This window comes from Oncorhynchus keta, chromosome 1, assembly GCF_023373465.1.
Source record: "Oncorhynchus keta strain PuntledgeMale-10-30-2019 chromosome 1, Oket_V2, whole genome shotgun sequence".
Taxonomy (NCBI): domain Eukaryota; kingdom Metazoa; phylum Chordata; class Actinopteri; order Salmoniformes; family Salmonidae; genus Oncorhynchus; species Oncorhynchus keta.
The window spans coordinates 59,509,969-59,522,101 of NC_068421.1; the positions used below are offsets into that span (position 1 = coordinate 59,509,969).

The 12,133-nt window shown below is 40.6% G+C and overlaps 2 protein-coding genes and 1 long non-coding RNA gene across 5 annotated transcripts; 2 read left to right on the forward strand and 1 right to left on the reverse strand.

Moving 5' to 3' along the window:
* Positions 1 to 399: 399 nt before the first annotated feature.
* LOC118389462 (complement factor D-like) lies at positions 400 to 4,961 on the forward strand. Of its 2 annotated transcripts, none has more exons than XM_052529601.1 (5): positions 400 to 458; positions 730 to 892; positions 3,102 to 3,234; positions 4,193 to 4,447; positions 4,632 to 4,961. In XM_052529601.1, exons 1-5 carry the CDS (start codon positions 407 to 409, stop codon positions 4,785 to 4,787), a joined length of 759 nt encoding a protein of 252 aa, XP_052385561.1. In that variant the 5' UTR covers positions 400 to 406; the 3' UTR covers positions 4,788 to 4,961. The 2 variants fall into 2 exon arrangements, with proteins under 2 accessions (XP_052385561.1, XP_052385563.1); XM_052529603.1 differs by having other exon boundaries at positions 4,193 to 4,405.
* Positions 4,962 to 6,104: 1,143 nt separating this feature from the next.
* On the forward strand, positions 6,105 to 10,438 carry LOC118389479 (spindlin-Z-like). 2 transcript variants are annotated; one of them, XM_035779388.2, is made up of 5 exons: positions 6,105 to 6,249; positions 6,952 to 6,993; positions 7,138 to 7,391; positions 7,558 to 7,791; positions 8,083 to 10,438. In XM_035779388.2, the coding sequence occupies exons 2-5, from the start codon at positions 6,974 to 6,976 to the stop codon at positions 8,286 to 8,288; spliced, it is 714 nt and encodes a 237-aa protein (XP_035635281.1). In that variant the 5' UTR covers positions 6,105 to 6,249; positions 6,952 to 6,973; the 3' UTR covers positions 8,289 to 10,438. The 2 variants fall into 2 exon arrangements, with proteins under 2 accessions (XP_035635281.1, XP_035635289.1); XM_035779396.2 differs by having other exon boundaries at positions 6,112 to 6,249; positions 6,955 to 6,993.
* Positions 7,445 to 8,076, reverse strand: LOC118389496 (uncharacterized). The gene is made up of 2 exons (XR_004826743.2): positions 7,783 to 8,076; positions 7,445 to 7,619 (listed from the first exon to the last, which is right to left on the reverse strand). It is a non-coding gene; the product is annotated as an uncharacterized LOC118389496 (long non-coding RNA).
* Positions 10,439 to 12,133: the final 1,695 nt, after the last annotated feature.

Sequence of the window (12,133 nt, forward strand, 5' to 3'; positions counted from 1 at the left end):
GATCCGTACCATATTGGGTGAGGCGGGTTGCAGGAAAGTATATTTAGTTCATAGATGAGATTAAAATATATAAGAAAAAAACAAAGAAACCGACTATTTACACGGGACAAGACAAACACATGTCCAACTGCTACGCCATCTTGAAAGCATTAATAAATTACATCAACTTTAACTGACATGATTTCATAATATCACAGCCATCTTTCCTCAGAATGCACCATCAAGGAACCCTTGAAACCAGCCACAGAGTAATATTGGGACACAGTCTGTGTGTGGCAATGGGGAAACAAAGACCCCGTACTGTCCGGAATTTGGAAATCAGCAAAAGATTGAGAAATAACCCCCCCCCACCACACACACCTTTATATACCCGAGAGGTGCACCATGCCATTTGTCCATATGCACTATGGCAATCCGCTCAGTGGTTCTTCACATAGTGCTGATCGTTGCCGTGAATGGTAAGGCATGTTTAAATTCTATAACACAGTAACTTCCATTAGCACCGAACTGACTACACCATGCAGACTAATATTGAAGTATAGTACTAGTTACGAAAAGTATATTTGACAAATGTTAATGCTTCTGCATACAGCTCTAAAGGCAGTTCATATTATATATGGCATTAATGAATACTGACAAATAATTTGTTGTAAACTGTGCAGATACAGTAGCAATGCAAAGCTATAGACAACAGCTATACAACAAGTATTCTCTACTTTCTGTTCAAAGGCACTGAAGAGCACAAGGTGCCAAAGGTGGGTATTGTTGGTGGAAGAGAGGCAGCTCGCAACTCTCGTCCATACATGGCTTCCTTACAGTCCCGAGGTCAACATTCCTGTGGAGGAGTTCTGGTGAGAGAAGATTTTGTCCTCACTGCTGCTCACTGTGACGGGTGAGAAGTTTTTTTATATTTGACTTTTTTTTTTTTTTTTTTTACAATAACCAAAAAGCATACATACACAAAAACAATAGACAACTTAACAATGACATACATTTCAACAAACGTGAATGACACCACACTTGCTCAGATTGACCCACTGTATCCACACCCAATGTTGTTTCCAACGCTTGCAAGACTCTGGCTCATATGACTTCAGATTATGTTATGTTGTTTCTGTCTGTAGCCAGATTTGATTCATATTTAAATAAAGCATGTGATTCTTCCATTCTCTTGACGTTGGAGTATCATTTGACGTCCAGTATTTAAGTAATAGCTTATTCAAATATAAGTGACACAAATAATACTGTCCAAACCATTGGGTATCTCATCGCACCCTCGAGGATATACTATATGTCTTGAAATATGCCAATAGACGGATTAAAAGTACATTTACATTGTAAAACGTCTGACAGATAGTTTTCTAACTCAGCCCATAACTTTTGGACTTTATAGCATTCCCAGAAGGCAATAATGATTGAGTCATTAAGACATGACTCTGCCATTGTGCTGTAATTTGTGAATTTTGTCTCTTGTATAATACATTCTCTACATTAGTTTATACTGGATTAAGAGTACATTTTTGTTAACTGTAATTTTAGTTCGTTATGTTCCAACAGTCCCTCCTCCATCTGGTGCCAATATCAGTTATTTTTAAGTCTTGGTTCCAATAGTTCATATTTTTTCTAAGCGATTGCCAGTTAAATGGGCTCTCTGCAAGGTTTTGTACATATTATCTATCATACAAGTATCTTTTTCTGACTCAAATATGATTCCCTCAACATTGCTCTGATGTCCAAACGCTTTCAGGTGGACATTTTGTGATATAAAACTTTTAAGCTGCATGTATTTGAAAATGTCTACATTAGTCAGTCCCAAATGCTTTTAATTCTGTCATGGAAATAATTGTATTTCCTATTACCACATCATTTACGGTTTCTATACCTTTAGTTTTCCACGTGGGCCAATTTAATCGGTGAATTCTGAAATGCTATCCAAGGATTGCTCCATTGTTTTTAGGGGGTGATATTGGTTCTTGTAGAATCCGTTTCATGTTCTTCAATGTTGTTATAGTATTCTTAACTATGAAGTTGTTAATGTTCTTTGCTTTATCCTTTGAAAATAGACACGTGAAAACATTCTGGGGATGAGCATACACATCTTCAATATGTACCCATTGTTACTCTTTAGTGCATTTAATTATGTCGCAAGAAAACGCCTTGGGTAGAGAGTTGAAACAATTCAAAGTCTGGAAGGTTAAAACCACCCTCCGACTTAGGAAGATGTAAAACTTTCCTTTTTAGTTAGAGTTTTATTTTTCCATGAAGTGAATTATGACGGAGTACACTTTTTATTTTTAAATATATGTCTTTGGGGGGGTAATTGGTATTACTGAAAATAAATATTACAACTTTGGGAACCATCCCTGTCTTGTGCCCCTTTCTAAAGCAAAATCATCAGATAATGTATAATTTGTGTATATTTTAGCATTAGGATATTTATATAATATATTTATGACGTTTATTATTTCAACTGAAAAGTTGAAGGCTTCCAAAGTTTTTCATAGAAATGGCCATTCAAGACAGCCAAAAGCCTTTTCAGGTATCAACAGCCATTATTGATAAATCTACATCTTGTTTTTTAGCGTATTGTATACCGAAACATGTTTGTGTTTATTTTTAATAAACCTTGTTTGATTAATATGTATCAAGTCTGGTAAGACTTTTGCCATTTTTATGACTTGTGTTATTATTGTCACTAAATGTTATTAAATGTATGGGTCTGTAATCAATATGCAAGGGACACTCCAGATTTTCCTGGTTTTAATATAACTGAGATAATTGTTAGATACATGGAACTAGAAAGCACTGAATTGAGTGACGTGTTTAATTTGATTATATAGGGGCACTACATTGTCCCAGTGTGTTATGAACAATTCTAATAGAAAGCAATCCATACCTGGTGCTTTTCTCTGAGCCAATGCTTTATTAACATTGTCTAATATTTATTTTGTGCCAATTTCTCATTTTTGACTGCTGATAGTTGCGTCAGGGTTGTTGAGTCTAACAATGCTGTAGGATCAATCCAACATGTATTTCAATGTTATTACACCAGTCTGTCAAGGTAAATACACAAGTAAATTCTTTCATGTACTGATTTTCAGGCGTTACAGGGTGGTTCTTGGGGCTCACGACTTGTCAGAGGATGAAAATTCACAACAAAAATTCAATGTAATTAAATACATTCCACACCCCAGGTTTGGGGACAACCTGGAGAATGACATCATGCTTCTCAAGGTGAGTGATAACCAGGACATAGCCTACAATAATCTCCATAGTGATACTAACTTCATTGTAGGTTTAAAATTCATGAAAAATACATACAAAATAATGTATATAATCATAGCCTATATACACTCAGTGTATAACAGCCTGAATTATTCGGGGCATAGTGTTCAATCGTTGCTCAGTTGGTATCAAGATACCTACGTGTACCAGGAAAACATTCCCATACCAGTACACCACAGCCACCAGCCTGTACTATTGACACCAAGCAGGATGGGTCCATGGACTCATGGTGCTTATGCCAAATCCTGACTCTGCCATCAACTTGATGCAACAGGAACCAGGACACGTCGGACCAGTCAATGCTTTTCCACTCCTCAATCGTCAAGTGTTGGTGATCGCATGCCCACTTGTTTTTATCTGACAGGAGTGAAACCTGGTGTGGTCGTCTGCTGCAATAGCAGTGACAAGGATCTACAAGTTGTGCACTCTGAGATGCCGTTCTGCACACCACTGTTGACTTGCAGGATTCTTGCCTGTCTCCTTCGACCTCTCTCATCAAAGAGCTGTTTTCGCCCACAGGGCTGCCGCTGACTGGATGTTTTTTGTTTGTCACACCATTCTCTGTAAACCCTAGACACTGTTGTGTGTGAAAAGCAAAGGAGGCCGGACATTTCTGAGATGCTGGATCCGGCGTGCCTGGCACAGACGATCATACCACACTCAGTCACTTAGGTCACTCGTTTTGCCCAATCTAACATTCCATTGAACAGTAACTGTATGTCTCAATGCATTTCTGCCTGCTTTATATAGCAAGCCATGGCCACGTGACTCACTGTCTGTAGGAGCGATCCTTTTTTCGTGAACGGTGTGGTGTACCTAATAAACTGGCCTATGAGTGAATATTTACAACATAGATGAATACATACATATTTTGTATAGAGTGTGCTATCTCTGTGATCTTTCTTAGTTGAGAGGGAGGGCCACCCTGAACAGAGCAGTGCAGCTGATCCCGCTGATGAATGGTTCGATGGCTGAGGGAAGCCTGTGCACCACGGCTGGCTGGGGGGACATAGATGATAACAGCACCCCACCAGACAAGCTGCAGGAGGTCAACGCCACCATCATATCACCCAGAGAGTGTGGCCGCCGGTGGAGTGGCGTCAACATCTCCAGGCACACGGTGTGCGCAACAGGCCCCAGAGCTTTCCAAGGCTTCTGCTATGTATGACTGCACTGTTACAGGCTATAACTCTCTGCAATTAGTTTTTCCTGGTCAGGACAGGCTATTATTGTCTATAACTAGATTAGAGTTTCTCTTGGTCAAGGCACAAACTATGATACATGACTCCTCCGTTTTTCTGTATCACAAAGGAGAATTAATTCAAATGCATTGTTTGCTACTGCAGGGGGATTCAGGAGGTCCGTTGGTGTGCAACGGGATGTCAGCGGGCATCGTCTCTTTCTCAGGGGAGATGTGTGCCAACCCTAGTACCCCTGATGTGTACACACGAGTGACTTCGTACAGCCGATGGATTCAGAGGGAGTTAGCGAGAAACCCTTAAGGTTTTTGGCACGTAAGCCGCCAGTGTGTGCTTACACAAAATCTCACTATATGACTTATTAGGATTTCATTTAGAGCAGGGTTGCCCAAAGTCTTTGTTGAAGTGCTAAAGATAACACTTTTCTCTGATTGCGTGTTCCCTTGTTGCTATTCTTATTAAACGGCACTAATTTCAGCTTGTGTGTCTCACTTTGGAGTACTTGAGTTCCCTAAACAATTCAGTAAAAAACATTGGTCCATATACTTATAATTTCTTTCCTTGGTGTTCAAAGACTAAAAACAACCTCCACTAATTTTGTTAATTTGGTAAGTTTTGATCAGTGCCCTACACACCACAGAGATCAGTACCCCACACACCACAGAGATCACTACCCTACACACCACAGAGATCAGTGCCCTACACACCACAGAGATCAGTGCCCTACACACCACAGAGATCACTACCCCACACACCACAGAGATCAGTACCCTACACACCACAGAGATCAGTGCCCTACACACCACAGAGATCACTACCCCACACACCACAGAGATCACTACCCTACACACCACAGAGATCAGTGCCCTACACACCACAGAGATCAGTGCCCTACACACCACAGAGATCACTACCCCACACACCACAGAGATCAGTACCCTACACACCACAGAGATCAGTGCCCTACACACCACAGAGATCACTACCCCACACACCACAGAGATCACTACCCCACACACCACAGATATCACTACCCTACACAACACAGAGATCACTACCCCACACACCACAGAGATCAGTGCCCTACACACCACAGAGATCAGTGCCCTACACACCACAGAGATCAGTACCCTACACACCACAGAGATCACTACCCCACACACCACAGAGATCAGTACCCTACACACCACAGAGATCAGTACCCTACACACCACAGAGATCACTACCCCACACACCACAGAGATCAGTGCCCTACACACCACAGAGATCACTACCCTACACACCACAGAGATCAGTGCCCTACACACCACAGTATAAGCATTCAAGGACCTGAACTTTATTATTTATTTTTTTTACACAGCAGTCCTACAGCATAGGTCTACCTGCAACATACCTCTACAACTTTCAGGTGTCATATGTCACTCATAATAATTGATGTGCAACTGTCTCAACCAGAGTTTTCACCCAAGTAGCCTACCATTTGTTAAACCATACCTTTTTTGTTAAACCAACAGGGTCTTCGACAGTTTACCAAAACGAAACCTGAGGTCACCACCACAATGACAACAATTCCCATTGTTCATTGCTCTCACGTTCACCTCCCTCTCTACTTTCATACCTCCTCAATGTTCTATGGGGGCTGTAGTTTTTTCTCCCATGGAAGTATCCTCCCATTTTCCATAGGTTTCGCGAGGTTTGCATGGGCGGCAGTGTGCATTTCTCTGCAGGAAGAATTGAATATTTTTGGGATGAAATTCGTGTACAGGTAATTTTATATTTTCGACAGAGAATATAGGCCATCGGTGTATAGCTTATTTATCGGGGTCATGGACCCACATTTACATTTGTGCCGAACAACAGTATTGTAGAGTTGGCATAAAGACAATGATTTTTGATAACATATTACGATCAAACTGTGCCTGTGGCGCGTATTATCCATGTCTCATCAGCAGTGTATGCGATATGTTAGATCTTAAAACATTGGCGATTCATTTTTGATACAATCGTTGCGATGAATTCAAATAGGCTGCAATCATTTCTGCATGTTTGTCTGATACAGTGGAGGCTGACGTATTTTCTTGAAGTTGAATAGCACATCTCTTGATCTCTCATAGCCAACTTGCAATCTATGAGTTTGTTGTTCATGAATAACGATTGTGTTAGTTCAAATAGTGACATAATGAATTACTATCGATTGACATTTTGAGTAAAGATATATAACTGCGGCAGTTTTGTTCCTTTAAAAAATAAGTGCATTCTGCATTGATTGCAGTGACCTCCATCGATGCATTGCATACAAGGAAATGACCAGGAAGTTATTCAGACATGCTAAGCTATTGGCTGCTTTCTTTGTCTGTCTCAACCACTACTTTACAGCTCAGTATCTTTCCAGACTAGTATTATTTTAAAGAAAATGGCTGTTTCTCTCACAGAATTTCTGAGCATCGTTGTCTGTTTGTTCCTTCAGCAGTATTTGAATTTTTGGAGGGATGTCCAAGAAAAGGGGCAGGTATGTGTAAATATGTCGTTTTCTATAATTATGTTATCATAACATTAACACTTGGAGATTTTCCTCTTTCCAGACGGTCAGAGAAAGCTGCACATAGGTAGGCTACACTTCCAAACAAATATGATTTGCTTAACTATCCCCCAGAAAGCGGAGTAGCGGGGAGCTGAGTGATTCCACAGTGATGACCCCTGACCCCAACAGTCTCCTGGGAGTAAGAATACAGCACAATTGGAGGGAGAAGGGCAACCAGAGCAAATGGAAAGGCACCGTCTTGGACCGTCTCAGTGTCAACCCCTCACTATTTATGGTCAAGTACGATGGGTTTGACTGTGTCTACGGCATCGAGCTATTCAAGGACGAAAGGGTGTCTAATCTACAGGTCCTGACAGAGAAAGTTGGTGAGTGATGTGATGGGTTCCTTTTTTAGTTCAGGCGTCACATCTTCCCAGAGTAATGCAAAAACATGTTTTTATTGTATATCTGATACTGCATGATCAGACAGTAGGGACACAGTGGCTATGTGATGTTGGTCTCTGCCTTGATGACATTTATCTGCTTCCACAGTCAACAACAAGATCAAGGTTCCTCACGGGGCGGAGGAGTTGGTAGGCAAAGCGGTGGAACACCTATTTGAGAAGGAGGATGGAGAGAAGAATGAGTGGCGAGGCATGGTCCTCTCCAGGGCTCCCATCATGACTAACTGGTATTACATCACCTATGAGAAGGACCCCGTGCTCTACATGTACCAGTTGTGGGACGACTACGCAGATGGAGATCTCAGGATCTTACCTGAAGCAGGTACCGACCATTTCTCTGCTTCAGCATCATCTCCACCTGCAGCAGAGTGTTCAGATACTTCTCCCTAAAGAAAACAGGAGGGTGATTATAGAGTAGAAATTGTTTGGTCTTTACACACTAATAATAAGATGATGGTGGCTTTAGGAGTGTTGCGGACAATATTTGACAAATATTTCTATATTTGAATACATATAATCATGTTGGTTAAGATAGCATCTTTTGATAATGCCCCAAAGTAGATTTGAAGAACAGACCCCTAGCATTGATGTTATTCATTGTTTTTCTCTGTAGAAAATAAGCACTTGCTTCCGGCCGACCGAAAGCCCGGCGAGGAGACTGAGAGCTTAGTGGGGAAGCAGGTTGAGTATGTTACTGACAAAGGTGTGAAGCGAACAGGCCTGGTGATCTATCAAGTCCCTGCCAAGCCTTCCGTATACTACATCAAATACGACGATGACTTTCACATCCATGTCTATGACCTGGTCAAGACCACCTAGGACACTTGATTGCTCACTCCATTGCTTACTTTTCACGTATCCTCCTCACTCTCTCTCCATCTCTCTTAAGGCCCTGGACGGTATAACAGTTACGCTTTATTATTCAGGAAGTGCAATCTTTTATTCCACATTTAAAACTAGTTCTATGGTATGCACAGCAGAACTGTAGCAATGCTATTGTAGGCCACTAGGAGGAGAGTGGGAACATGTACACTTGGAAGGACCTATTTAAACCTCCTCACTTCTTCAGTTACCCCATTTGGTTGTTGTGCTGCACAGTAGATTCACATCTCGGACAGTCCAGGAGTGCACCTTGCCCTACAATGACAGACTTACTGTAAAGTGCAATAACGACCGCGTTTGAATTGTCTCCCACATCCTGATGCTCAATTATCTTTATTCAAAGCTGAACTGAATTATATATTATAAAACAAATAGTTAAATCTGGCCCCGATAGCCATTCATATGTGGTCCTTGAATGACCAAACAGCAAGCATGATGTATAGGTGAATATTTGTAGAGACTAGTTTGAGCTGTAGTGTTCAGTGAAGCCTTTGAAGGAGAAATGCAATAAGCTGTGATGCCCCTGAACGTATCATTTTTTTGTTTTTAAATACTGCCTTTATTAATAGGCAACTATGTTTGATTTATGTGTCAGTCAGTTCATAGACAATCATTCCTTGATGAACCCACAATGCTATCATTGGCTTCATAGTACTGGGTTGCACTGGCCTAGGAGTACTGATGGTTCAATTACTAGTTTGAACGTCAAACAAATTATTCATAATGCTGAATCAAGACTTGTTAGAAACAAGGAATACAGGTCTTCATAAAGTTCGGGCAAGTTTTTCCTGACCAGACAAACCTGATTAATTTGTAGAGATTGGGAAAAGGCCTTAACAATACCTGACCAGGTTCAGAATCCCAACATCATCAGACTATGATTAGCTCGAGTGGAATAGAGGCAGTGCTTTACACTACATTCTGATCTTGAATAGAAAACAAACATAAAGTGCCTTCAGGCTGATCATGTCGCCATACTGTATATATTTGCTAACCGCTCACAATGTTATTCCATTTACTGTTAAGGCCACTATTTGGTCAGTATTAGTCAAAGTAAAAAATGCTTTAATGAAAAAGTGTCAAATGCTGCGTACCAGGTTTTTGCTATTGTCTGTTTGTATAAGAGGATATGTGCAATGTTTGGCAGTTAATGCAGTATAAGACTATTTCCTCCAATCGAACATCCATGACCGTTGATTAGTCTCATTCAAATGTTGATATTGTAGGGTGCACTTTAAATTACTCACATAAATATGCTAAAGATTTAGCACATTGTCTTTTTCTGTCAAGATACTTTTTTTGTGCAAGAACAAGTGGCATATTGCAGCATCGGTATATCATAATGGTAAAAACGCATGGAGAAAAGAAAAGTTATAACACGCATACAGTATTTAATCTAACTTTTGTGTAGTGTATTGTAAATGTATGCTGTTGTGATTACTCCTGTTATATTGTAGATATCCCATTGAAATACCAGCTTTAAAGACCATCTAGAATTCTCAGAGGAATGCTGCAAAGACTGCATTCAAAAAGCCTGCAGCCAGGCTGGCTTCACTTTTTAATCTTATTTTAAAGACTTGGGAGCTACAGTACATAATGTACAAACCTAAGTAAGTCCAAAACGCAAATGTTTTGGCTAGAAGTATTTAAATTTAGTCTCCTGTCCTTAGTCTCACTCCAGGGCATACAGTGCATTGGTCCATGGTGTAAATAAGGTTAATTCTATCGATTGTCAGATTTGCATGCATCACTTGAATGCAGCCTTGAGTGCATTCAAGCATATTGGTTATTTTGACAGTTGCAGAGGTAAAAAAAAATCTTGTGGGAGTCTTTGCAGACTAATTTTACGAAAATGTTTATGTAGAAAATGTGACTGTAAAAAAAACATTGTCAGTGCTTCTTTGCTACTTGTATCACCACCAGTTGTGCTGTGGTGTTTCTATGTACAGTAAAATGAAACTCCAAAATATTGTACACTCTTCTGTTATCCTCCATCTTTCATTCCTCCCAGGTCTGGAATTGTAGCAATTACCAACCCATTTGTGTAATTATTTTCATCATGAGTAATAAAGTTAGTTTTTTTTGCACATCCCTTTCCTCTGCCATTTTTCATCTATTCAATATACAGTGGGGCAAAAAAGTATTTAGTCAGCCACCAATTGTGCAAGTTCTCCCACTTAAAAAGATGAGAGGCCTGTAATTTTCATCATAGGTACACTTCAACTATGACAGACAAAATGAGAAAACAAATCCAGAAAACCACATTGTAGGATTTTTAATGAATGTATTTGCAAATTATGGTGGAAAATAAGTATTTGGTCAATACCAAAAGTTTATCTCAATACTTTGTTATATACCCTTTGTTGGCAATGACAGAGGTCAAACGTTTTCTGTAAGTCTTCACAAGGTTTTCACACCCTGTTGCTGGTATTTTGGCCCATTCCTCCATGCAGATCTCCTCTAGAGCAGTGATGTTTTGGGTCTGTTGCTGGGCAACACGGACTTTCAACTCCCTCCAAGGATTTTCTATGGGCTTGAGATCTGGAGACTGGCTAGGCCACTCCAGGACCTTAATGCTTCTTACGCAGCCACTCCTTCAACGCCCTTGCTGATGGAAGGAGGTTTTCACTCAAAATCTCACGATACATGGCCCCATTCATTCTTTCCTTTACACGGATCAGTCGTCCTGGTCCCTTTGCAGAAAAGCAGCCACAAAGCATGATGTTTCCACCCCCATGCTTGACAGTATGTATGGTGATCTTTGGATGCAACTCAGCATTCTTTGTCCTCCAAACACGACGAGTTTAGTTTTTACCAAAAAGTTATATTTTGGTTTCATCTGACCATATGACATTCTCCCAATCTTCTTCTGGATCATCCAAATGCTCTCTAGCAAACTTCAGACGGGCCTGGACATGTACTGGCTTAAGCTGGGGGACACGTCTGGCACTGCAGGATTTGAGTCCCTGGCGGCGTAGTGTTATTGATGGTAGGCTTTGTTACTTTGGCCCCAGCTTTCTGCAGGTCATTCACTAGGTCCCCCCGTGTGGTTCTGGGATTTTTGCTCACCGTTCTTGTGATCATTTTGACCCCACGGGCTAAGATCTTGCGTGGAGCCCCAGATCGAGGGAGATTATCAGTGGTCTTGTATGTCTTCCATTTCCTAATAATTGCTCCCACAGTTGATTTCTTCAAACCAAGCTGCTTACCTATTGCAGATTCAGTCTTCCCAGCCTGGTGCAGCTCTACAATTTTGTTTCTGGTGTCCTTTCGACAGCTCTTTGGTCTTGGCCATAGTGGAGTTTGGAGTATGACTGTTTGAGGTTGTGGACAGGTATCTTTTATACTGATAACAAGTTCAAACAGGTGCCATTAATACAGGTGGAGGACAGAGGAGCCTCTTAAAGAAGTTACAGGTCTGTGAAAGCAAGACATCTTGCTTGTTTGTAGGTGACCAAATACTTATTTTCCACCATAATTTGCAAATAAATTGATTAAAAGTCCTACAATGTGATTTTCTGGATTTTTTTTCTCTCAGTCTGTCATAGTTGATGTGTACCTATGATGAAAATTACAGGCCTCTCATCTTTTTAAGTGGGAGAACTTGCACACTTGGTGGCTGACTAAATACTTTTTTGCCCCACTGTAGGAGGTACAGTATGATTTACAGTTCATTTAAATTTGACGGAACCTTTACCAACACACCCTTTAAGTTTTAGGACTTCATGTACAAATTGTATCACACAATACAGACATGACCTTACACCCAAGTACCCCCAAAA